Raw genomic sequence first — 27,280 nt, forward strand, 5'->3', positions numbered from 1 at the left:
ACTCACAGCTAAATTTGGAACAACATCTATCGGCTGTGGCCAGGGGGACCTTTGCCCAGGTTCGCCTGGTACACCAGTTGCGGCCTTATTTGGACCGGGAGGCTTTACTCACGGTCACTCATGCCCTTGTCACCTCAAGACTGGATTACTGTAACACGCTCTACATGGGGCTACCCTTGAAGAGCGTTCGGAGGCTGCAGTTGGTTCAGAATGCAGCCCCGAGAGCAATTGTGGGTGCGCCAAGGTACGCCCACATGTCACCTATCCTCCACGAGCTGCACTGCCTTCCTGTGGGTCTCCGGACGCAATTCAAGGTGTTGATTATCACCTTTAAAGCCGTTTATGGCATAGGGCCAGGTTACTTACAGGACTGCATACTGCCACACAGTTTCCAGAGACCGGTGAGGTCCCATAGATTGGGCCTCCTTCAGGTCCCGTCGGCCAGACAATGTCGGCTGGCGGGCCCTCGGGGAAGGGCCTTTTCTGTGGTGGCTCCGACCTGGTGGAATCAACTTCCCCCCGAGGTTCGAACTACTCCCACCCTGCCGGCCTTTAAGAAAGCCATTAAAACTCTCCTGTTCCGGCAGGCCTGGGGCTGATGTCCCCGGGGGGGGGGGTATGATCGGACACGCTGTATGAATGTATTTATTTTATTGTTTTATTGTCATATTATTGTTTTAATTTTGTACGCCGCCCTGAGTCCCTTGGGATTGGGCGGCATATAAATTTTAGAAATAAATAAATAAATAAATCCTTCCCTCTGGTGCTTTGGAGAATAGTTTGACCTCCTCTTCTTTGTGGCAGCCCCTCAAATACTGGAATACTATTATCATATCACCCCTATTTCTTCTTTTCTTTAGACTAGCCAAACCCAGTTCTTCATATGTTTTGGGCCATTAGATATAAAGATCAGCAGTTATATAAATGGAATTCTAAAGCAAACCCCATCAGCATATATAACACAGAGCCTACCCAGAAAAACCTGCACTAAAAGACAAAATCAGATTTCCACTCAGACTATTTTCAAACTCATGGATAATAAGATATAATCCATGAAACTCCATTCTCTAGTCTAGGAAGTATATCTACCAAGGCCCAAATGAAATAAGTAGGAGCTGTACAAGAACATTACACAACTGCTATACAGTTGGAGAGGAAAGCTTCAGGCAACAAAAATATCCTGCATCAAGACAAAAATGCTAAGGAAACCAATTAACTAGGGCCATCTGAGCCTGACTTTCTGTTCTGGCTTTTTATCCTCCTGCAAAAAGATGGTCTGCAATATGTTTAGTCCCCTCTGAATGACAGACATCTAGCCTAGTCATTCAAATAGAGTGAAAACTACCCATATGCATTCAATATGTAGCTGTTCTTACCACTCTTCTTTATCCTAGTAGACCCTGTAGGATGTCATTTTGGGGGAGACCTCTCAATATTTCCTCCCTAGTCACATTTTGCTCATGCCTCTGGGATTTGAAACAATCAAGAAAAAAATCCTTAATTAGCACTAGTGGTATTGTGAGGGGTTTGCAAGACAGATGGCTGAGGAGAGCTTTTAAACTTCTCCTATGTCCAGTAATCTCCATTACACTTATGTTAGGTTGGAGAAGAAGAATAAAACAGTATGTTATGTCTCTCTCACACATCCATACCTATATACACTCACTACTATATCATGTGATTTAATACTGAGCATGACTGAGGGAAGGAAAAAGGAAACATTGAGAGATTCTCAAAATGTGATTGATACTAAGTTGAACCTATATGCTCTCCTCACCTGGGCACAGGCACTGGCACTGGGAAATCAGCATCACTTTCTCCCAGCATTTCTTTTAGAACTTCAACATTTGCTAAAAAGAGAAGAAAGTAGAAATGGGTCAAAACAAGATCCCAGGTGATAAGCGTTTACTTAATTAAGCCAAAATTATGCCCACCTTCATTTTGAATTATACATTTCACTATTTTTTCTACAGTATCTTCATTCAGATCCTCATCCTCATCTGAAAGAAAAAGAAATACAGAAGTGAAAAAGAGTAGTTGTAACTCTCTGTAACCTTCTAAGAATCATGAAAAATCCAAAGTACTGCCCCTGCTACAACCCTTAAATTATTTTGATTTTGTCCTTTTCTTTCAATATGGCCCCTCCTCCTCCTCCTCCTCCAACACTACCCTTCTGTTATTTCCATTGTGCACAGTTTTGAAATTCTAGGTAATACTTTCATTAATCTTCTGAATTACAGGTGCTTATTATTATTTTCCTGATAGAACAATTGATCATTACATGAGAACAATTGGTTGATTATTTGCAATAAAACATTGAATGAATAATGAATGAATGTTAATTTTCATTGAGAAAAAAAGGAGTCAGTTGTAAGGGCTGACTTACCAAAGGAACTATTTAATGAAGGACACCAAAACCTCTGGCAGGGAAAAAGCTCAATAGTAATGTTTAATTTCCATGCCGATGAATACAGTTTATTTCGAAAAAGCATACAAAGCATGAAAGCAAGATGACTATGCAATAGGTTGGCAGCTATACCTTTTCAGTTCCCCTGAAAATTGGTTCTTCTACACTGTCCATTGAATGATATAATGCTGAGCCATATTCTTCTACATTTAATCATACATTGTTATTATAACATAACAATTACTGTATATAATATTTTATTATAATATGATACTTACAGCTCATCTACAGCAATACATAAATCACATCTATTCATCCAGTTTAGTTTAGATGCATTCAGTGAAAGAGTATCCAACCAGCATCTAAGGCAGCGTTTCTCAACCTTGACAATGTTAAGGCATGTGGACTTCAACTCCCAGAATTCCACAGCCAGCAATGCTGGCTGTGGAATTCTGGGAGTTGAAGTCCACATGCCTTAACATTGTCAAGGTTGAGAAACACTGATCTAAGGTGAGCCATTCAATTTTAAAACTGATTTTACTAGTTTTAAAACAGATTTTTTTCTTGATGTATAGTTCCTTGCCATTTTAAATTCACTGTTCTTCTCCTGTCTTCTGGGACAACTTGGAACAATTCTGCCCCGTCCTGTACATAGCCACTTTCAAATACTTGAAAATAACTTTGGCATCTCAATACCATCTTCTCTTCTTCAGCACGCCCAGTGCCTCCAAACATTTCTCATAATTTTTTATTCCATGTTCCCTTTCTTAAAACAAATGAAGAAAGGTCAGGAATAATGAAATTTCTTAATACTGACACTTTCCCTTGATCCAATTTAGGATGTCCTTCCTTCCTTCCTTCCTTCCTTCCTTCCTTCCTTCCTTCCTTCCTCCCTCCCTCCCTCCCTCCCTCCCTCAACTGCATGTTCAGCTTGTGATCTGCCAAGATACCCAGAGCAGTAATGTAAAATGGAATCTGTAGTATATTATGGGTGCCATTGTCATGCACTTATTGGATATGATTGTTAACCAGCTCTGTATCTATCTAATACAGTGGTTCTCAACCTATGGGTCAGGACCCCATTTGGGGTGGAACGACCATTTCACGGGGGTCGCCAAACAACGCAGTCCGCCATTTTTTCCCCTTTTCCTTAGCTGTGCTACTCCCTTTTATTCTATTGGCTTTTGAAAGCCAATAGAATAGACTCTCTTGAATAGATTCTAATTCTATTGGCTTTCAAAAGCCAATAGGAATTGTCCAGGTTGTCTCTGCCCTGCTGAGCCCGCCAAAAGTCCCATTCTGCAAACAGTGCTGCACCAGTTAAGTAGTCCTTGACTTACGACCAGTTGAGTAGTCCTCGACTTACGACCGGTTGGGGGTCGCGGCATTAAAAAGGTTGAGAACCACTGTTCTAATAGTAGAATATTCCAGCCCACATTTTGCCTTCTTCTGTTTAAGAATCTCCTGGGAGACTTTACAACAGCAAAAGGTAAATGCCTAAATACTTTTAGCCAGCATTTCCACTTCTTATCTCCTGTTATTTCTTCCATTCTTTCTGTGATGCTGATTTCCTATTCCATTTCTTTCATTTCACAGTAGTATAAAGCAACTTAATCATCTTATTTTAGTACCTGATATCATTAAATAAAGAAATGAATGTTTTTAAATGTTAGCTTGTACATGAAAGATAGTAAGAAAAACCCTGTTATCAGTATTATGGTAATTCCTGTTTTATAGCCAGCTTATTCCTCTGGTGAGTTATTCTTAGAAACAATGTGCCCATGAAACAAAAAAAGTATGCCTCTTACAACATGTACCACATGTTTATAAAAGTATAGGTTATTTAGAAAAATTGGAATGCAGTTTCCTATCATGCATAATATGAACACTGAAATCTAAGTTAATAAAGTCACATTTTAAAATCTCCTTACTATCAGACAATTTCAAGACAAATGGAACCATTTTCTTCAAAAGAAGAGGATGAAAAATGAAAGTAGCACAAACAATACTCAGAATTTTGGAGAAACTGTTTTTACCTCTAAACCTGGACAATTGTTAGTATCATTAAAAAAATTCCATTAAAAGTATTAATTGCATCCTAACAGGCCTCTCTGTTTTGGCTTCTTCAGTTATTACTGCCTATGCTGATACCACAACTCCTTTGGCAGCTCATGTCAACTTGAATCATCTCCATTAATGGAAACAGCTTAGAACCTGGAGGGCCTCTGGGTTAAGACTGGATTGCCTATATTCACTGCTCCAGTCCCACCCTTCCTACAGTCTGGTTCTGAAACCTATCTAGTTGGAGAGATTTCTCAGGCATGTGTTTTGTCAGTATAATTTCACAATAAAGCTAAGTGAGCTGCAAAATCAGGAGAATATAAAAGAGAACTATACACATTCTATTGATGTAAGTACTTTGGTTCTGTGTCGATTTACCTCAAATTATCAAAAGTGGTAGTAGCTACAACCCAACAAATGTTAGACTAGAAACTATGTTTCTACATTTTAGAAATAACAATACTACTCACAGAGATGCTAGTCAAATGTAGAAAATAGGTGGGAAATGCCAAACTTGAAAGAGGCTGATCTAAAATCCCTGAGCCCTCCACTAACCCACCTATATACAGTATAAACTTGATTCCTTCTTGCATATCATCCTAAATCTTACTTGCCCAATAGAATGTACTATTTTAAAGCACCATGCCTGCGACTTCAGAATTAAGGAGCAGTTTCTGGTTTGACTGAACTCCTCATCACAACTGAGTTGCAAGATGCTGCCAAGAAACTTAGTTTCTCTCACCCCCACCCCACCTTCCGGTTACTTACCATCTTGGAGTTGTGTCAGTGATTCCTTGTTGTCAGAGTCAAGTTCATTACTGAATGTCCGACAGCGGTATCCCTTTTTCTTTAGGATATGGCAAATAAGAAAGCCCGCAAGACCCATGACAAAGAAGACCAAGACCAGCAGGACCAGCATATATAAGCCATGCTGGGGGTCCACATCCCCATCTGTGACGCTGCTGTGCTCTGACATCCGGAGCTACAAAACGGATGGTAAGACTCAGAGTTCTTTGAAATCCACATTTGTTGTTCCTACTGCAGTTATTATTATGGTGGTGATTGCTGCTATTACTAGTACTACCCATCACTCCACAAATGCATCCTAAAAGCAACATTTCGGTCTTTGAGCGATTATCCATCCAAAAAGTGAGATATAAAAATGAGAAAGGAAGGATCTTCCAAAAGAATCCTGCTTCTCATCTACACTTAGAAAACTCGTCCTCCTCGAGGTGTTTGGGTGTCCAATTTAAACGATTTTGAAAACTGCGACCCCTATTTCCTCCAATTCCTGTATTTACTTTTTCTAGTCAATTCCAGATCGCTTGCTGGCTCGCGCGCCCGCGCGCTTTCCCGCCACCCCTTTCCTTCGTGCCTCGCACTCATTCCTGTTTCCTGCACGACGTTTCCCAAGGTCGTTGCTGCTTTTGCAATATGCAATAATTTTCCTGCGTTTTGATCGCCTCTGTCTCGGAGGACCCCAACCCCCATCTCCTTTTCCTATTTGGAGCAAGAATTAGGGTGGGTGGATGGAGGTAACATTTGTTAATGCTTCTCCTCCAGATTCCCTGGAGCGACCTCCCTCTAGCTTGAGCCCTGTCCTTTTCCGGCACGCGGATTCTTCCCAAGGGCAGAGCGGAGTCTGCACTCGCGCTTCTGTCTTTGCAACAACGTCTCTACATTGGAAAAGCAAACTCCGCTGCTGGCCCCCCCCCCCTTCTTATTCTCTATCCAGGTACTGTACTCACAAAAAACAACCCCGAGTTCAGCTGCGAACGTAGGAATCCAAGGTGAGCAATAGACTGCAGCAAGGCTGCAAAAGCCAGAATATAAACAAGTCGCCTTTTTAGGCTGCGGCAGCCCCACCAGCCCACCATTTACCTATTTCCAGAACTGCCTGCCAAGGCTTCCTTTCCAGACTCAGCACTGATCTCTGCATCTACTTGGCTGTCCTTCTGAGGTATGTCCTGCTGCAAAAATCTCTCCCCTCAGAATCCCCCTGTCCATGAGGCACTGCCCCCTTCTGTCATCAGTATTGTGCACTCCTGCTTAAGGTGCAGTATCCTGAATGCTGCAGCTTCTTCTGGTATACCTGAAGGATTCTGCTTTGGGTAAACCTATCCACCTTCATCTGTCTCCTAGCAACTCAGCATCTTGTGCTGCCATAAACTATTCTAAGCACTTTCTAGTCTCATCATGTCATTATGGCCACAAAGATGAAGAGCAGATGGCAAAGCTATTTCTATCTACCTCAGTGGCTACCAAGGCTTTTTTTGCAGGAATAGCAATAGTTTTCCAGGATTTAAGAAATATTTTTGAAATTTTAGCAATATCTCAAGAAAAGCCTGCAAGGGCAATAGCTGGAAGGTTTCTAGAGGAACCACTATAGATAACTATGGGGCTAAGAAATAAGTTTATCATCTCTGTATAAATGCAGTCATCAGGCTTATGTGTATTCTTTTCTCATTTTTCCAATGAGCCTTTCTTATATCGTTTCTTTTACAACCCTCTTCCACATGGTGTTCACATTAAAAAAAACATTCATGTCAGATATAGACATCAGATATAGGACAGCCTACATATATAAAAACCCCATGGGAGCTGGAATTCTTTTTTAAAAATATTTTATTAATTTTTTTAGTTTTGCAATCATAAGTACTTAACAAACAATGTGTTGCCTGGGTCCATTTGTAATTCAGTGGTACATATTAACTTCCTCAATCTAGATCCAATACTACACCATCCAGTGCTTCTTCTCTTCTTCTGGTGGTATACATTTTTTCACACTAGGCAAATACAATTCTTAGTGCTGTTAATATATATACAATTGAATATCAACATCTTTATCACATTTTTCTAATATTATACATAATATCAATAGTGTCAGTTTTAAATATCTTTTCTAACCAAAACATATCTCAAATGCATTCGCACTTAAAATCCTTGTTCAGTCAATATCTTGTTTTACCCGCTTTTTTCATTTTGATTTCCCATCAATGCTCAAAGTGTCTCTATCGCTTATAGTTTTCTCATAATAAATTATATTTCAGTAACCAAAAGCTTTCTTTACTTAGACCCTCTTAGCATTTTCATATTTCCCTTCTCATACCAAAATATTGTATTCTAGTTGCAGATTCTATCTTTCTAGTTATAATAATACTTTTATTTCTAACAATTATCTATTCTCTTAGCCAGATTCAAACATCTATTTAATAATATAATATCCCATCTAATGGATCAAAATCTCTATTTTCTTCAGTCTTACTCTAGCTTTGCCAACTAACTTTCCAAATCAATGCATTTGAATCATTAAGTAGTTCTTCCTCTATTTTTGTGTATATTGTTTGGAATAAGAAAGACAATTTGATTGAAGTATTTTTGGAAGAACACTCAGCCCATTTATATTCATTAAACAGCCTCCCTCCTTCTCCAATTTTCCACAGTTCTCCTAACAGCTTTATCTTCCATTCGATCAGTTCTTTTTCTTTATCCTCAAATGTGTTCTGAGATCTTGACAAGTAAGATACCGTTTCCATTTCTGGTATTATTGCTATGTCTTCTAATTCTTCGTTTGTTTGAGTCTGTCTGTTGATTTCTTCCTTTAGGTCCTCCATCTTTGGATCCGCTTCCTCTAATTTTCCTTCTATTTTCTGGGTTACTAGTTCCTTCTTTGTAGTCATTTTCTGAATTTGTAGGTTTAGATTAGAAAATTGTTCTTTTATCTCCTTCGCATTATTTTTAGTCTCATCATGAGCTAAGGCAATTGTTTCTTGTACTGATTTCAACATAGAAAGAATTTATTTCTGAGATTCATCAACATTTTCTTGTTGGTATGTCAAGCTGGGAGCTTTGAAGACAAGTGTTAGGGATGGGTTTTTTTACCCTTTAAGGCTAAGTATGGAACATCCATTTTGTTTTGTTTTTTTTATTATTGAAAAAGTTTTATTGACAATTAACAAAAAAAATTTTAAACCCACAAACCCACCCACCCACCCCCCTACCCCTCCCCCACTTCCCAGAGCCGAGTACAGGGTTATTACAAACATATTAAACAAAATCTAATTAAACAAATTATACAATAACTAAATTCATACTTAACCCTTAACTCCCTTTAAACCTTAGTATCACAATATTATAAACAAATCCATTTTAAAACAATTATTATAAAAAACCATAATAACAGTAAATAAACTAAATAATTTTCATTTTAAAATGCTATTAATAATAATTTTTATTTAAAATTTAATCATAAAATAAATGGAACTTTTTAGTTCCATATTTAATCTGAATATAATCTATCCATCTTCTCCATACCATAATATATCTTTCTTGTGTATGATCCTTTAAATAAGCAGAAATTTTAGCCATTTCTGCTAAATTAGAAACTTTAAGTGTTCATTCTTTTATAGTAGGCAACAAATCTTTCTTCCAATATTGACCTACCAATAGCCTTGCTGCTGTTACTAGATTCAACATTAAAATAGTTTCTTTAACATCAAAATCCTCAAAAATCCCTAGTAAAAATAGTTGAGGAGTAAACTTTATCTTCCTTTTAAAAATCTTTTGAATGTTCCACCAAATCATAATTCAAAAAGCCTTAATATTTTTACAAGTCCACCAAACGTGAAAATAAGTTGCGTCAGAACTACCGCATCTCCAACATTTAGGCTGTAAATTAGGATACATACAAGATAACTTTTTAGGATCCAAATGCCACCTATAAAACATTTTGTAAAAATTTTCCCTTAAATTTTGAGCCTGTATAAATTTAACATTTCTAATCCAAATTATCTCCCATAAATCCAATGAAATCGGTTCCTGGATATTCTGAGCCCATTTAACCATACAATCTTTAACCAATTCCGTTTCCGAATCCAATTCTATTAACGCATTATAAATTCTTTTTATGTGAGCCTGATTCTGATCTTTAATCTGAATTACCAAATTTTCATCTCCTAATGTTATTCCTACTTTCTTATCTAAAGTCCACCTATCCACTATTTGTAAATACTGAAACCATGACTGTAAAATATTTTATTGCCTTAATACGTCTAAAGATTTTAATTGCCAGTCAGTACCTGACCAAATAAGTAATTCTTTATATGGAATTTTTTTCAAAATTCATCCCCTTAGAAATCCCCTCAATTGCCTGTCCAGGAATCCCCCAAATAGGTATTTTGTAATTTAACCTGTAATAGTACTTCTTCCAAACTCGAAGTAAGGCATTTCTTAAACTATGTGATCTACTTTCTTATTGAAAATTAAATATGCATGCCAACCATATAATAAATCCCACCCTTCAAGAGAAAGAATATTTTTGTTCGTTAGATTAAGCCAATCACTTATCAAAGTTAGTGAGGCTGCATCATAATATAATTTCAAATTAGGTGCCTTAAGCCCTCCTCTTTCTCGAGCATCTTGCAAAATCTTAAACTTCACCCTTGGTTTCTTCCCAGCCCATATAAATTTATTGATACCCTTCTGCCACTCATCCAAATTAGCATCTTTTTTTAAAATGGGTATCATTTGAAACAAAAAAAGAAACTTTGGTAGAACATTCATTTTTACAGCTGAAATTCTCCCCAACAACGACAGTTGTAATTTTTTCCAATCATTTAAATCTTTTACACTTTTATCCATAATAATTCATAATTATTCTTATATAATTTTCCACTAGAAGCAGTTATATATACTCCCAAACAATTTCGCTACATTTTTCGTCACCTCATCCAATCTATCATCAAGTCTCTCAATATGCATCGCGAGTCCTTGAAATGCAAACATTATGTCCTCTCTCATTTCTTTGCTTTTTTCTTCCAATAATTCTGCCATTACAGCCCTCCCCAAAGTCATTTTATTATTCAAAAAATCAGCTACCTCCTCTTTAATATCCAAAGCACTTTTTTTAAAGCTTCTTGTAAGTCTTTAAGTGAAAATGCAGGTGGAGGAGGAGAAGGAGGGGGTGTCTTTGGCTTAGGCTGAGAAACAGTCTGTGTTATTGGAGAGGAAATAGAAGCTTTAGGGACCGAGGAAACAAAATGTTTTGAAGCCATTTTTATAAATTCACAGTCTTATATTATAAAATCAAAAAGGGGGGGGGGAACAAATTTCCAAAGACAACAAAAAAGAAAGTTCTTGCCTTATAATAGAACAGTCTATTAACTTTGTTGCGAAACCTTCAAACAAGAAAGTCGAGCGCCATCTTTAACTTCTGTCACTTTCTCTTCAAAAAAAAGAAAGAAAAAAAATTGGAGAAGATATTTTTCAGGAGTTAAAGTCCTAGATAATCACAAATCTAATTTCTCCTGATCAGCTCCGTCTGCTTCTAAATACTCACAAGCTCACTTTAAAAAGCAGATGTGGAAGCGGCGTCTAGCTTTGTTCCTAAATTTCGGAACAAAGACGACCTGGAATGTGGAGTTAAACTCGGGCTCCAAGGGAGCTCTTACCCTCCGACCTCCCTGAAATTATGGGGGTTCAGGGGAGCTCTACCTTTACCCAAGAAGCTCTCCTCTTCCTCTTCTCCCAAGGAAAGAGGTTTTAAACCGCGGAACAGCTGATTTTCGCTGTCTCCGCAGACTTTTACGCGATCCCAGGGCGGGCGGCTAGAAGAAAGCCGCCATCAGCACGGCAAATGCCACCGGAAGTCAAACATCCATTTTGTTTTTGTATGTGGTCTTTATAGTCCAATTTATTTAGGGTTTTAAAAAGTTTCAGTCAATTGTCATTTGAACTCCAAATTATTCAGCCAGCTTATCAGTCCGTCCTTCAGCCTCCCCTAAACAAATAAAAGCAAAATTCAAGTTTTTCTGTCCAATGAAAAACATATCCTTTCTGTCCAGAGAGAAAGAAGCAATTAAAAGTTGTTCATCAATCAAAGATTTATAATCCAAAGTATTCCATCATCTCAATCAGTAATGCATGTTTCTTCTACAGGGAAATAGCTCCATGACACAGCTCTAAAAGTCAGTCAGTATTTGTATTCATAATCCAGGCAGGCCAGTTTCAAAATAGTTTATCGTCTCTGCCACACAGATAAGCAGCCCAAAAGGTTTTTGTTTTCCCCTTTTCTCAGCTGCAGTCTTCAAAAGTGAAAGTTTCCAAGGACAACAAAAGTCTTATCTGAGTCTGGGCTTCAAGGCAAGTTTCCTTTAAGCATAATAGATTGTAGTGCCATGGTTTGCCACTAGATGTCATTGACGCCGTCTTCCAGTTTTTTAAATCCAAATTTATATTGCAAGTTTTTCAAGTCTCTTTTCTAACAAAGTCTAAAAAGCACTTTTAGTCCCCAAATTTCAAAGCTATTTATCTGTATTGATTCCAAATTAATCTTAATTTTCTGTTTTCCCCCAAGCAATTAGTTCACCACTTTTCTTTTCCTGAGGGAATGGGGTGGAAATTCCCCTTCCCTCTCTCATTGGGGAGGATTCTTTGCTTTGGATGTTTTTTTCCAGGAAAAAGTCTTAAAGTCATAAAGAGAGGATAAAGTCTCACCCCGTTCCATCCACGTTGCTCAAAAGTTGCTCTTTAGTACTTATTTTTTTCGGTTGTCAGCAGCTTCTGACTGGCCACACGAATGTGGCCAGTCTTTCCCCCACTGGTTTGGAGGGCTTCTTCAGATCAAAACGGAAGGGCTGCTGCCCCTCCGCGATCAGCAAGGATCCCCTCCTTCATCGCCTTTCTGGAGTGACTTTTGACCCTTTTTAGGGTCCCCACTGGGGCAAAATTGAACGTGGAAGAGAGAGCCCCGTCTTCCTGCACCCATCATGCTGAGATGCCTAATCAGAAAGGGAGCTGGAATTCTGTTTGGGTGCATGTTCAGCCCTACAAATTCATGGGGTGTAGCATTCACGATTGGTATTGAAAGCACAGATATTGGGGTCTAAGCTAGTGATATGTTATACTGGTATGGTAGTTCTGCCCCTTTAAATGTTATTCAGAGAATTACTAGATACAGTACTTAAAAGAGAACAACATAACCTACAAGTTTTCATAAAATTAGATTTGTTAAATTCATATATGTGCAAATTTAAAATTAAGGGAGGTTTTTCTTTGTGCCATCAGATCAGTCTTGACTTCTGTCAATTACATGGAGAAGTTCCTGCAGCTTTCTTGCCAAGATACACAAAACTGGTTTGTCACTGCCTTTTCTCTAGGGCTGAGAAAGAGTTACTGGCCCAAGGTTAGCCAGATGGCTTTATGCCTATGTCAGGACTAGAACTCAGTAGTCTCCTAGTTTCAATTCTTTAACCACTACACCTCACTGGATTTCAAAAGTATCTTAGAGTTTCACAAATATAAGCAAAAAGAATAGTAAATTCCATCTGAGAATACAGTATGTGGATTTTCCCCCCTCACTCTGAATGATTATAGCATTTGGCTCTCCTGAACATTAATAGAATGATAAGAATCTCCAGCAATAAATAAATTAGATAAATTAAGAAGTTGAAGTGAATGGTCTTTTTAGGAACTACTCAAAAGTTTAATCTGCATAGATTAAAGAAGTGGTAGAAGGTTGGATAGAAAATGGGGAAAATGGAACTATAAATTGTTAAAAACAACTTCCCCCAGGGACTACTTTGAAATGGGAATAACTGTAAGGGAACATTAGAGAAAAGAGATTAAAGGGTTTTTTTCTTCTTGATTATAAAATGCTTTTTAAAAATGTTTGCATTTTCTGGCAGTACCAGGATGGCAGTACCAATATGCCAACAGAAATGTTGTATAATCCACTGCAAATATAAAAAAAATATTGAAAACAGGCAGAATAATGCTATGAAGATCTGTAGCACTTATGATATATGCTTATGAATTTACATGGAATATTCAGGAGAAAGAATGACAAGATACAAGGCATCAGAATAATATGTTTTGCTAAGCTTTCCCACCTGCTGTGAAGACTAAACAAAAATATGAGAAGCATGTTTTGTAAAAAAAAATATCACCATAACTTAAGTTTTATATACACTTTATACTTCTTTAGTTTCTACAAAAATGGGGTAATAATAAAAAAACAGATTTTTTTTATTATGAAGATCATAATAATGGTAATAATTAAACTTGTACGCCACCCAATTCTCAGTGCCTCTGAGTGGCTCATAACAATTAAAGAAATTAGAATAATATCAATAAAAAATAAAACTAAGAGATTATGATAATGATGATATCTGGATTTTTTTCTGTTGTTTAGAAGAGCCATGAAGGCCTGGTTTTTCACTCAAGTGTTTAGTAAGGAACAGCTAAAACTCCCCCACCCCACTTCTTCATGCTTGCCACCTTTTGTCTTTATAGTTTATTTATTTGATAGTAATTTTTTTATTGTTGTGAGCCCCCTAGAATCATTCAGAATTAGATGGCATACAAATTTAATAAATTATTATATTATTGGTACCAATAAAGGAAATTATTTGTAGCTCAGTGTTGAAATGAGGGGTCCTTGGTGCTCTCTGAGCTTAGTTGTTTTCTTGCAGATGTTTCCTTACCTGAACTAGATAACATTATTAGTGCTAGTGTTAGTATCATCAAACTAATACTTACGATGTTACCTAGTTTGAGTAATGAAATGTCTGCAAGAAAACAACCAAGCTCAGAGAGGACCAAAGGCCTCTCATGTTATATTATTTTCTGTATGCTTCCCACTGATATTGTGTGGCCTTAGTGTTCTACTACTACTAATAGTATTACTTAGTACTAAATGTACTAAGGAACTAAATTTTCTAGAACACATAATAAGGGTAAGTTTAGATCCAATAAGGAAGAGACAGACTTGCATTAAGGTGAGTTTTGTTCTTGGAATAGTAGACAAAGATCCAGTACACAGTTCAAAATATTTATGTTCCAAGTTTTTCCCCCCAATTCTAGTTGATTGTAAACTAAATATGACCCCGCAGCATGATGGGGCTGCAAAAAAAAAAAGACGAATGAAGATTTTGACCATATTAACAGAAATATAATTTCTAAATCATGAGTGATTGGAGTTCCACATTATTCTATGCTGGCCACAATTCACTTTTACAAATTTTTATCCCACCCCTTTTTTTATATAAAACTCAAGGCAGTGAACACACAGATATACTTTCCTCTTCCTCCAGATGAGTTGGGCTGAGACAGAAAGAAAGAGATTGGCCCAAAATTACTTAGTCAGTTTTTCATATCTAAGGTGGGATTATAACTCAATCCTAGTTTCACTAAATCAGACTGGTTTTCTATGACTTTGGAGTTTTCTGCCCACTTCCAAGCCCCCAGTTTAAGAAGAATTCAGACAAACTGTAAGTAGTTTGGAGAATGGATTTGAATATAATTAGAGGAGTCTATGAAAAAAGAAGAAAGTAATTGAGAAAGTTTAACTTTATGAAAGTAAGACTGAAGGGAAATAAGATACCCCTGGAAAGGATGTTAAATGAAAAAATGCCTTCATCATTCCTTAAAAATAGGACACAAAATATGGATTTCAATTTCATGAAGACAGATTCCAAATGAAAACGAGAGGGGAAATTCTATAGCAAGAATATTCTGACAGACGATTCAATTGTTCAGACACTGGTGGGTTCTTCTTCTCTGGATGCATTCAAGCAGAAATAGAGAGTCACCAGGTATTTTGATTTTGATTCCTGCACAAGAAAGGAGATTGGACTTGAAGGCCAAAATGGTCCCTTTCAATTCTATGATTTCATGAGTCAATACATAACTGAAATCATGGTATTATAGTTATCTTGCACTTTAGGTCACAAATATGCTGCCAGTTGTACAATTACAAAACTAACTTCCAAAATGCTTTCAAATACCACATTTGACCAAATATCAATTACATTAGTTATGCCTCCTGAAAGTTCAAGAGGTAGAAAGCACATAATCCACAGATACAGAAGGATGCCCAAGCATTGATACATTATGGACTAGGAAAGAATGCAATAGCTTCTTCGTGATTGCTCATTTATCTGTTTTAGGTAGCATTGGAGAACATCATATTTTCATTCAGCCATCACCTAACATTGATCAATGAATTGGTGCATAGCTAATATAATTATGCTGTTAATGAAAAAAATTATCATTGGTGGGTGCTAACAAGGTTACACCACTGAAACACCTACTAATGTTGCTATGTTATGTAATAATATAATGTGCCAATTAACATTAGTGCATCGCACCATACATTTGTTCAGTTTAGCTACAAAGATACCTATATTTACTTCTTAATAATTCTTAATGAAATTTTGGGGAAATATACACATAAAAATGCACTGTTATGTTTTTCCACATTCAATAGGATTAGGTATCTCTTCTCTTCATTAAATACTCTTTTTCCTGAATATTACATCCAGTTTTGGTCACCACAATATAAAAAAGAGGGCTGAGAAGAGCAACAAAGATGATTAAGAGACTGGAAGCTAAAACATGAAGAACTATTACAGGAACTGGACATGTCTAGTCTAATGAAAAGAACTAAGGGTGATATCAGTGTTCCAATATTTGAGGGACTGCCACAAAGAAGAGAGGGGTCAACCTATTTTCCAAAGCACTTGAAGGCAGGACAAGAAGCAACGGATGGAAATCAATCAAGGAAAGAACCAGCCTAGAACTAAGGCAAAATTTCCTGCAGAATAATTAATCAGTGGAACAGTTTGCCTTCAGAAGTTGTGGGTACTCCATTATTGGAGACTTTTAAGAAGAGCTTGGCTGAAATGGGATAGAGTCTCCTGCTTGAGTAGGGGTTTGGACTAGAAGACCTCCAAGCTTCCTTCCAATTCTGTTATTCTGTTTAATTCTTTTTCCTAGCAAAAAATTCACAAATCGGATTGTGTACTGATCTTTTTTTCCTTTAATAATAAGTTTTTTCCCTTAAAGTAACTATTATAATATTCTGCTCACAATTGATCTAATTGACATGCTCAGTTGTCTTTGATCCTCTTTTAGTGTTTATTTGTTATATGCATCATCTAAATCTATGCAAAGAATGGTAGCCTTTCTTATGATGTTCTTACTTGCATTACTTACAACTCCATAAAGGATTTTAAATATATTCAGTTAACAGTGAGGAAAAAAAAAAACCAGAGCATTATGTTCAGATTCATGACTGGAAATCTTCAGGCAACAGGGATTCGAAAAATAGTGCGTAAGGAATCACTGTTATTATTTACATACATTCTGAAGGTGTATGAGATAAACAACAAAGTAGTCACTTATATTTTGTTATTTCAGAAATAAATAACCTGAAGCATCAGGTTCATTCATTAAATCTGTTTTTGCAGCCCCTAAGTATTCTCCTAGCACAATGCTGAATTTCAGTGGCATGTTGGCTGAAAAATAGCATGATCCCTGAAATTTCAGAGTGAAATATATTGGCTAGACTTTAAAAAGTATAACAAATTTTAAAAATTTAGAAGCCATTGTATACTAAATCATTCTTTTCTAATTCTTGTCTTCCTCTTTTCCTTATCTTTTGTATTTCTTACAAGGATGTTAGCACCTTAACATGGCTAATTCCAGTGCCTGTCAGTGCCTGATAATTATTAATTATCAATTAATTATTAATCTCTTCACTGATCAATTAAACTATTGCTGATCAGGTTTTTATGCCAATTAAATTCTTATTTTCCGTCTAGTCAATGCAGAAGTAATTGTATTCTTTGTATTCTTTTGTTCTACCTTCTGTTAACTAACTAATCTCATGTCTTTGTTTCATGCATATTAGTTTGATATTTCTCCACATATGCCTCTATTATTTGCAAGATCATAAGCAAAACTTTGATTGTCTAAAGAAACACTGCAGTATTTTCTCTTTGTATCACTTGCCTGTCATTATTTCCCTTTTTTCATATAATTATATTCTCCATTATGATGTTGTGAATTTATTACGTTTAGCAAAATCCTATGCATAATCACATAAGAGAAAAATCCATGGAAGTTACTGTTCTGTCTATAGAGTTGTAAGTGGGACAGTAGATCTGTGAAGGAGCCTTCACCAGCTGTAGCTCACTCTGCATATAATATTTGAAATAACTGATCACAGAGCACAGAGTTTCCTTGTTGCATTGACTTTTTAGTGAATTTGAAATTTGTTCGCTACACAGTTAAGCCAAGTTTATATAATACCTCCTGCATTTAATTTTCAAGACTGCTTTAAAGCGACAGACTTTGGCTTTTTTTAACACATCCATTTTTCTTATCACATTTTAAAACAAGCAATATTCAGCTTGAAGAAAAATTGTGACAAAAATCTATGGCTTTACTTACTACACTATGAAATTATACTGAGATATAATTAGGTTATTAAGCTACAGTCATTTGTTTTGTTCTAATAGACCAGAATATCTGATACAGTCCTGATCCAAAGGCATGTCACATTTACTTTTTATTTATAATTAATAAACTCTATAGTATTTCAGTACTAACAGGAGGACAATTTGTGGGTTGAGAAGAAACAATATTTCTTACCTCTCTTTCTGGAAAGATGATTGTGCCATCTAGTTCCAAAATGCAGTTAACTTTTAGAATATGAGCTAACTTTATCTATCTCTTGCACCTTGCTGATCTGAAGTCCCCATCACTCAAAGTCCAAACAGGCAGCAAAGTGGGGAGAGAGAGAAAGCTATATATAAACTAACTCGTGTAGCTTAATCATGTACAGAATTAGGAACTTTTAAGTACATAGAAATAAATGAATTTATGCAAATCTAACTCATCAAAATAAAGATATTTTATTTAAATAAAGATACATTTGGTATTGGGCAAATATAATTATGAAACAGAATTATTTGCACATAAAATATTTTTTGTGAATAATCTAAGTCAGTGGTGGCGAACCTATGGCACAGGTGCCAGAGGTTGCACTCAGAGCTCTCTCTGTGGGCATGCGCGCCACCAGTCCTAGGCTTTCAGCTGGCTTTTATAAAACTTTTTTGCTTTAGGCCTCCGCCACCATGTGCAAAAAAAAAAAAAAAAGGGTCAATCAGTCAATTTCAACTTCTCACAGGAAAAAAAAGATCTTGCAAAGTTGGAATTGATTGATTGAACTTTTTAGTCCCACCCAGTCTGCCTTTACCACTGCAGCCACGCCTACCCCATTGGCAATGCCCACCCAATGGGCCACACCCACCCAGTACTCAATGATGCATAAGTGGGTTTTGGGTTGCAGTTTGGGCACTCAGTCTCTGAAAGGTTCGCCATCACTGATCTAAGTATTCCTGATTAGGAAATATGATATAATGTATTAATTATTCTGCAAGGTGTTCTGAGGAAAAATATCACTATGCCAGTTGGACATTATAATTAGTTCAGATTCAAAATGAGGTGTCCATTTCTCTGTCTGCTTTTATTCTAAGGGATTAATTTTAATTCTTGAATCATAATATGGAAGTTATGCATATTCTCTTAACCTTTGCCTTGGATAGCTCAGTTAACTAACCGAAATACTGACTAACTAGGCACAATATAATATATATATATTTCACAGGAATGGCCTTATTCTCTAAAAGTTCATATTTGTGTAAAGCAATTTTTAAAAAGATGGGGATACAACTAATAACCCACCAATGGCAAACACGATGTTGATACTATACCTGCCAGTTGGAATACAGCCTGTACACAGGAAGGTTCTATTGTGGCCAAATAGGGAAAGAAGGCCTGAAAGCCGCAAAAGACAGGAAATACATGAAATAATAATACTTTTCTCATAGCTTCTGAAATAATTTTGCTAAGCCAATGATTACACAAAAATTGTTGGCCCTGCCACAACTTAAACCTCTAAATAAAAATGATCCATGGATCCATTTGTTGATAAAGATATAGTTTGTTAGACATCAAGTGTATTGCAGTAGTGCAGTATCGCAAAGCCAGAATTGAAAATCGTATGCCAAAATCCCTAAGTTCTACTTTTCTCTCCCTTAACTGTCTCTCATTGCCGGCCCCGTATAACCAATCAGGTTCAGGCAAGATGTTTTCATAACGGTCAGTCCAAGTGTCGTTTGGTATGCTGCTTCCTTCCAGCTGAGTGACCTTGAAGCAGTGACTTGAGGAGACACAGCACTTACTTTCGTTTGCCCAAGTATTCTCACCTTCATTCCCCCTCCCCATAATTCATGGCAGTCTGTCATCCCATAGCAGCGAAGCATAATCAAACATAAGGTGGCAGTTGACAAAAATCTTATAATGGGCCAGGAACCCAACTTGGAAAAAGCATTTACTTTGCTACATACTACAGAAATATTAAATGAACTAGAGGACATTTGTGAAATGGTTCAGTCTATCACACATGTTCCCCTTCCAACACTGAGGTGCAATTAGTCTTGAATAACCAGGAAATTCAAACACCCATTGCAAATGCATCTGAGAATTATTCTGGATTTTGGAATGTGTGTATGTGATGTGGCTACATTTATTATGAGAAAGGTTTCTAAATGCTTCCAATGTGATCTCATAGGACAGTGATGGCAAACCTTTCAGAGACTGATTGCCCAAACTACAACCCAAAACCCACTTATGTATTGTTGGATGCCGGGTGGGCGTGGCCTATTGGGTGGGCGTGGCTGCGGTGGTAATGGCAGACTGGGTGGGACTAAAAAGTTCAATCAATCAATTCCAGCTTTGCGAGATCTTTTTTTTCTCGCGAGAAGTTGAAACTGATTGATTGATTGAACCTTTTTTTTATTTTGCACACGGCAGCGGAAGCCTAAAGCGAAAAGGTTTATAAAACCCAGCTGAAGGCCTAGGACTGGGGTAATGGTGCACGTGCCCACAGAGAGGCTCTGCATGCCATCTGTGGCACACATGCCATAGGTTCGCCACCATGGTCATAAGATATAGAAAGATGCACAGAACTCTAAAGCTGAAATAATGGTCTACGTAGATGAATATCAATTACCTTATGAAAATATCAAACTAAATTAAAATATTCTTTAATCACAATGATCCTACTCTAAGCTGTATTGTAAGACAGCATCATGTAAGCATTGCAGAAGACGTCTATACCCACACTCATTGATGTCACTGGGATTGCTCATTTAAACTACTTAATCAAACACCAAGGCAAATCCCTTGCTGCACTTATATATGTACAAGCAACAGATGTTTTTCTTTTTCTTAACTACATTACAGAACATCTTAAGGTTACTATATTTGGAACTGTTGGAAGTAAGAACCTCACCCAGAAACAGAGCAAAAGGAATAAACGTGGAATGCACACAACATATAACAAGGATTGCTATCATTAGTTATATTGTAATGTGCAGGAAAGACTATGTTCAAATACTGGGATAGTAATGTTTTCTCTTCCTCCCATTTTTTACCACTTGTTCATTTTTGTACTTGTTACACTATAGTAGAAGTAAGAGAATGTGTTTCCTCATCCTCGTATTTAAGATGTTATTTACACTCAGCTTTGTGAGTAAGGTGGGATTTTAACTCGTGGTCTCATGGTTTCTAAGCCTGATGCTTTTATCACTACACCAAACTGGCTCTCCAATAGAAACTTAGATTTCAGAAATTGGACAGGATACTAGTGGGAGTAAAGATTCTAGGCAAGAAAGGAAAAAAGAAAAAAAGTGTAAACTTGCTTTTGGTCTTTGGTGAGTATGGGAATTTACAAAATGACACAAAATGCTGTAATTTTAGAAACACTTCAGCAGATTTTTGGAGAATGGGACCAGACATTAGTAGCTAAAATATCAGAAATATCAGGAATGACGCCTGCTTCTATGAACAGATGTCCCCAAAAAATGTTAAATCTGATGCAAAAATAGTAGAATCAGAAATGCTGGATAATAAAAATATGGATTACAAAGTAGAGAAGGCAATTAAAGTGGAATTATAAATGACAAGCCAAGAGAATAACCCTAACATGGCTATGGTTTTGGTTAAGATTTGGAAAATCAAAATGGAAATACAAAAAAGTAGGAATTACAAGATAGAGAAGGCAGCAATAATAGAATTACAAATGAGAAGCTAAGAGAATGACCCTATTATGGACTTTCTATTGGATATACAGTCATGTGAAAAAGAAAGTACATCCTCTTTTGAGTTCTATGGTTTTACATATCAGGACATAGTAAAAAAAAATCATCTGTCCTTAGCAGTTCTAGTGGCACAATGATTAGAATGCAGTGTTGCAGGCTAACTGCTCATAGTCTGAAATTCAATCCTGCTGTGAGCCCAGCAGGATTGTGAAGTACTATGGAGTGGAATATAAGTCTAAGTGCTATAGCTAGCTATAAGAAGTAGGTAAATATACCTCAGATGAGCAACAGCACATGACATATCATCTTTTATTTTACAAAAAGCCAAAATAGAGAATATGTGTGAAAAAAAATTTTTTTTTGTAACTAGATATTTGTTTGTAGCCTTATAGGAGATGAAGAGTTATCAAATTTGTAATAAAGATTGGAAGTCATTCTTTATCTATTTCTTTTCTCTTACCTTCTTATTTACTTTTGCACTTTTTTCTTTTTCTGAGTTTACTTTGCCTTCACTTTTAGTATTGCAATTAAAATCTGTAATAAAAAATATGAAAAAGACATTTGTCCTTAGATTATTAAAAGCTTAATGGTAGTTCATAATAGTAGATTTTGAGTTTATATATGTTGTTTAAAGATGTGGGAAAACAGACATATGTAAAGGTGCTAAAGTTTTCTTTAATTTGGTGAGGTTACTGATATTGATAGAGAATATGGGTGAAAGGTCTTCAGAAAGTACCAAGCTATAAGAGAAAATTGCTAGCTTAGCCACAGGAGAGGGGCATATAAATTGTGGCAAGCACATGATATCCAAAAAATAGGTGTTTTTTTTCTAAGAAGAGGTGGGTCACAGTAGTAAGCAAAGCACATGCTTAAAATATTGACACAACTTGCATATATAATCTGTTAATTATAGTTGATGAGAGCCACCCCCTTCACCCCAATAAAAAGGATATAATTTAATCCAGGGGTGTCAAACTCAATTTCATTGAGGACCACATAGGCATTGCAGTTGTCGTTGGGGGGCTGGGTAGGTGTGGCCAGGGTGGGCGCGATGTACTGGGTGGGTGTTGCTGGAATGGTTGTGGCCTACTGAGTGGGCATGGCCAGCTCTCCATTGTTCGCATCAAGGGTGCCTGTGGGGGCCTGGGCAGGAGTGGGATAGATCTGAGGGTCTCTGGCAGAAGGGGGTGGGAACTGGGCAAGCACTAAGGCATGGTCCACTGGAAGAGCCTCACTGTTCCTCTCAGGCCATGCAAGGGGAGGCTGGATGGTGGTGCGGGCTGCCCGGAGCCCTGGGCAACAGAAGTCAAACGCCCAGCCTGGCCCTCGAGCACCTATGGCACCAAGCCCAGCCCCACTTCCCCAAGGGGGCACCCAGCTGCACTTATCTCCTCCTCAAGGCTGCTGCTGCTGCTGTGCTTGCTCTCCTTAGCCAGGCTGCTCATGATGGGTATGAGGGAAAAGTCAGAGGGAGGCCCACTCCCTCTCAATGGGAGGAGACCTGGCTTTATATCCAAAGCTACCTTAGCAATAGGATGGGAGACCCCCAGGGTAGGCCAGGAAGAGGGGGCAAGGGGATGATGAAAGGGCAGCAGGGCAGGACTAAGGCAGGATTTCCCTCAGACCCCCCCCTCTCTCTCCCCTTCCTTCCTTCCTTCCTTCCTTCCTTCCTTCCTTCCTTCCTTCCTTCCTTCCTTCCTTCCTTCCTTCCTTCCTTCCTTTCTAAGAACAGAGTGGTGGGAAAATACTTGAGATGAGGGAGGGAGAAAAATAGGCAAGAAATGCAGCTGGGGAGGTGTCACCCTTTGTGAGGAATGAAGAAATACACCATTGCCTGGAAGTGGCCAGCACATGGCCCTCGCCTACTTCACATATCTGGCTTGGTGGACACCATGAGCAACGTGAGAGTCGACGTTACCTGCGCAATGCCGCCCAGCCCCCAGCCTACCTGGTTTTGGCAGGCAGTGAGGCGCTCTCCTCGCAGTGCTGAGAGGCTGAGCCAGGCAGCACAAATCTGAAAAGAAGTGTGACGTCACCCAGCCCCCAGCCTGCCTGGTTTCAGCAGGCAACAGGGAACTCGCCTCATAGCGCCGAGAGGCTGAGCCGGGCAGTGTGAAGCTCGCCAGCTTTGCACCTTGCTGCCTGCTGAAATGAGGCAGGCTAGGGGCTGAGTGGCGGTGTGCTTCTTTTTGAATTTGCGCCGCCTGGCTCAAGCTCTCGGTGCTGTGAGGAGAGTACCCTGCTGCCTGCCGAATCCCCTCCCCCGGAGCCCATCAAGCCGGATATGTGAAGTAGGCGAGGGCCATTTGCTGGCCACTTCCAGGCAATGGTGTATTTCTTCATTCCTCACAAAGGGTGACACCTCCCCAGGCTGTGCCCAGGGGGCAGGGGCCAGTCCCTTGCTGGTTCCAGACGGCCTTGTGCAGCTAAGACTGAATGCGTTTCAGCATAGAGGGCCACCACAAAATTGTACATTGGCTCCCGGGCGGCTTGGGCCGGGGTCAAGGCAGCGGGGGCCATTCCATCACTGTTCCAGGATGGCTTCGCGGGCCATATGAAACCATGTCGTGGGGTGCATCCAGCCCCCGGGCCTTGTGTTTGACATGTCTGATTTAATCAAACAAGAAATACTTTGGCCAATACAGAAAAAACCCAATTGAAAGAAAAATCTGACTCTGCACCAAGCTAAGTGGTCCAAGGCAAACAAACACTTAACACGCAAAATATGAGCTTAAACATTTAAGATAAACCGAAGGAATGCGAGGCCGGCTATAGGCAATTAAGTCTAACAAGATTGGAACAGAGATATAGGAAAATACATAATAATAATAATGAAACACATAGAAACACTCCAGATTCTTTCCTGAGGCAGGGTTGAATTACTTTTCCTGAGCAAGATTGAATAAAGAAATTAGCCCATAACAGACACTGCTCCACGAATCAGAAATGAGAGTTTTAAAACCATGAATCAGAAATGACAATTTAGAAAACCAAGAAAAGGTATAATAAACTCACGCTTGGAGACCATTCTTCATAACTAGCCAGGGATTCATGCTGAATTATCACTCAACTTTGATCTCATGATTAAACCTCTTTTTCCGGTAGCTGGCTTCTCGTTCTATTTACTCTTTGAGCACTGATTGCGGAAATCCCAGCTGAAAAAATCTAAGCAGGGGAATTACTCCCAACATAATATACATGTGATATGTGATGTAGGGTTTAGGGAGGGTCTCAGGAAACCTGTAAGCCAGACATGTCAAACTTGCGACATCATGTCGTGCAACGTATCGAGATTGTTTTGCTATTGCTGGCAATGGGATGGGCAGGGGTTCCACGTGACGCGTCCGGCCCAAAGACTGGCAGTTTGACACTCCTGCTGTAGGTTGTTGAAGAGAATGTAACCTCATAATACCTCATCCAGTGGCAAATGAGGGATGGGTGCCGGTGTAGGCAATGTATAAAGATGTTGATCTGAGATGATGAACTTTGGCGAGAACTAAGTTAAGATAGCTTTTCCCCACTTATTGTAATAAACTAAATAAAAAGGTCTTCACTGTGTCTTCACTGGTTATTGGCCAAATTTACCACTGGTTGCAAAGGAAAGTAGCCAAAAGCATATAACAATATTTTATTTTTCATTTTTGATGAAAAAGTTAAATCCTTTATAACTGATTACTTTCCTGGCAACGCACAAGGGTTCTAGGTCTGGTCTACGCCACTTCCTGCAACCCAGCCACTTCGGCCTCTCTTAATCCCTCCCTTCTGTCTAGCTGAAGAGTCCACCACAATCTTATATCTTACAGAATCGAACCTATGGCTTTTGAGAGTATTTTTAAAAGTTGTTAGAAGCGAGTCTTCCATTTCATATTAGCGCTATTTAAAATATTTAAATATAATTATTTAGAAGTTAGGCTGCGAAAATCCAGATGAAACCTAGGGGGAAAGAAAAGGTTAAAAAAAAAACCCTCATTTACTGTCGCTTACTGATCGTTCAACTTTTGGCCGTTCAGATACGGCAGCCTTGTTTAAACAAAAACAGCAAACCAAACCGCATCTGAGTCTGAAGCATGTTATCTGACTAAGAAGCAACGTGATTCCTCATGGACCTATTTCTCTTCGCTACGTAGCAACTCATCCCAACCCCAGAACAGATGAAGGAGGCGGTGACTAGGCGCCTGCGTGCAGGGAAAGAAAGACCTTTCTTCTCCCCGGGTAGAGCTTCCACACGTTGCCTAGGCGACGCGGTGACGTAAGCCTGTAGGTGGAGGGACGCAACCGGGAGGTCATTCCGCACTCAAGTCCTTCCGAGGGTGGAGGGTATGGCGAAGACTGTGGCTTATTTCTATGATCCCGATGTGGGCAATTTTCATTACGGTGCGTGCGCAGCAGCGGTAATGGGGAAGTCTTGGGAGCTCGTGCTTTCTGTAGGGGGTGCGATCGAGCGAAGGCTATCTGATTTTTCCTCGGTTGAGGAAAGGATCGGACTTTTCTCAACAGCCATGTGCTACAGTTTCCCCTCTTTATCAGAAAGGCGTTGGGTTTGTTTTGGTCTTTGTCTTTCTTTTTGGGGCAACGCTGAAAAAAACCCTTCAACTTTCTTTCTTGATTTGAAAGATTGTTCTGTACACAGGTAGGAGACTTGGCAGGAATCATTTCACACTACTACATGTTTTGAGAAAAGAGAAGTCTTTCCGGGTGCTCTTAATTGCGTTTGAACTGCTCCTTCATTATAATAACTGCCGTCATATTCATCACGAATTTGAGAATTTTGTGCCTTTCAAAAGCTTGCTTTAGTTCTTACGGCAGTGCTTACTTTTCCGCGCGCACACACACAAGATCAATAACCAACTTCTGTTTCAGAGTAATACATCTAATGATATGGATTACAGCTTGTAGTTTGCAAAAGTCCAGAGCGCCTGGTTTTTGCAGCCCAAATCTGATAGTTTAACATATACCGGTAGCGGCATGTTATTTATTCCTAGTGGAGTATAATTGTATCTATATTTATGGAATGTGCTAGAATTCAAGCATTATTCTGTGAGAGTGCCTGTATCTATGAAATGTTAGAGCAGTGGTTCTCAACCTTTCTAATGCCGTGACCCCATAATACAGTTCCCCATGTTGTGGTGACCCCCAAGTGGGTGTGGCCACCAATAAGAGGGAGTAGGGCAGCTAGGGAAAAGGGAAAAAAATGGCGGACAGCGTGGTTTGGCGACCCCCATGAAATGGTCATTCGACCCCAAATGGGGTCCCGACCCACAGGTTGAGAACCACTGTGTTAGAGGGTATGTGCAGAATCATAGATTCTTGATATTATTGTACAGAATTGTATCAAGTATCCATACTTTTTATTTTATGAAGGTTATCGCAGTTGTTTATAGAGCTTCAGGTCCATCTCAAGATGTGTACATGTAAATTACTGAAGATCACTTTGTGAAAAAATTTGGTTGCACAGGGGACTTGTTTACATAGTTTAAACTTTAAGCAAATTTCCAAAACGACAAATATGTCTTAGCTGTCTAGATCCCAGTCAATGAATCAATAGTCTTTTAAAAGGCCTCCCACTTTTAATTTCATATTATTCTTTATTCTTTGAGGACTTGTGGTAATGTTAGGTAGATTCCTGTGCTTCTACTGTGGAGACGTTAATTATATGTGTTTCTTTTCTTTTTTCATATTAGGAGCAGGACATCCCATGAAACCACATCGGTTGGCATTGACCCACAGTTTGGTGCTACATTATGGACTCTATAAGAAGATGATTGTAAGTGTTTCATGTGCTGGACTTAACATGTTTGTGTTTAGATAATTATTACTAATTTTAAGGAATTTATATATGTTTGCCAGCATGCACCATATAATG

General features: G+C 38.4%; 2 protein-coding genes across 12 annotated transcripts in view; one reads left to right on the top strand and one right to left on the bottom strand.

The window, feature by feature from the left end:
- RELL2 (RELT like 2) overlaps nucleotides 1–25,545 on the bottom strand; it is a 48,913-nt gene extending 23,368 nt beyond the window's left edge. For 5 of the 9 annotated variants that reach the window (XR_005554631.1, XR_005554632.1, XR_005554633.1 and 2 more), the window contains exons 1-5: nucleotides 24,433–25,545; nucleotides 21,878–21,951; nucleotides 5,237–5,450; nucleotides 1,935–2,000; nucleotides 1,778–1,850 (exon numbers count right to left, since the gene is read on the bottom strand). Coding sequence is in view for 6 of the 9 variants with exons in the window: in XM_039326172.1 (XP_039182106.1) it covers nucleotides 1,778–1,850; nucleotides 1,935–2,000; nucleotides 5,237–5,450; nucleotides 21,878–21,951; nucleotides 24,433–24,445 (440 nt within the window). In the remaining 3 variants the exon portion in view is untranslated. Of the gene's footprint in view, nucleotides 1–1,777; nucleotides 1,851–1,934; nucleotides 2,001–5,236; nucleotides 5,451–6,349; nucleotides 7,718–17,902; nucleotides 18,015–19,026; nucleotides 19,091–21,877; nucleotides 21,952–24,432 lie in introns of those variants that run through there. The other 4 variants (XM_039326175.1, XM_039326174.1, XM_039326176.1 and 1 more) reach the window with 4 other exon arrangements.
- Nucleotides 25,546–25,636: 91 nt separating this feature from the next.
- Nucleotides 25,637–27,280, top strand: part of HDAC3 (histone deacetylase 3) — a 43,134-nt gene continuing 41,490 nt past the window's right edge. Inside the window, exons 1-2 of one of the 3 annotated variants that reach the window (XM_039326168.1) lie at nucleotides 25,637–25,791; nucleotides 27,099–27,181. In XM_039326168.1, coding sequence (XP_039182102.1) covers nucleotides 25,737–25,791; nucleotides 27,099–27,181 — 138 coding nt within the window. In that variant the 5' untranslated portion in view covers nucleotides 25,637–25,736. Of the gene's footprint in view, nucleotides 25,792–25,823; nucleotides 26,048–27,098; nucleotides 27,182–27,280 lie in introns of those variants that run through there. The other 2 variants (XM_039326170.1, XM_039326169.1) reach the window with 2 other exon arrangements.

The sequence above is a fragment of the Crotalus tigris genome, unplaced genomic scaffold (assembly GCF_016545835.1).
Source record: "Crotalus tigris isolate CLP2741 ecotype Arizona unplaced genomic scaffold, ASM1654583v1 scf7180000024339.11422700, whole genome shotgun sequence".
Taxonomy (NCBI): Eukaryota; Metazoa; Chordata; class Lepidosauria; order Squamata; family Viperidae; genus Crotalus; species Crotalus tigris.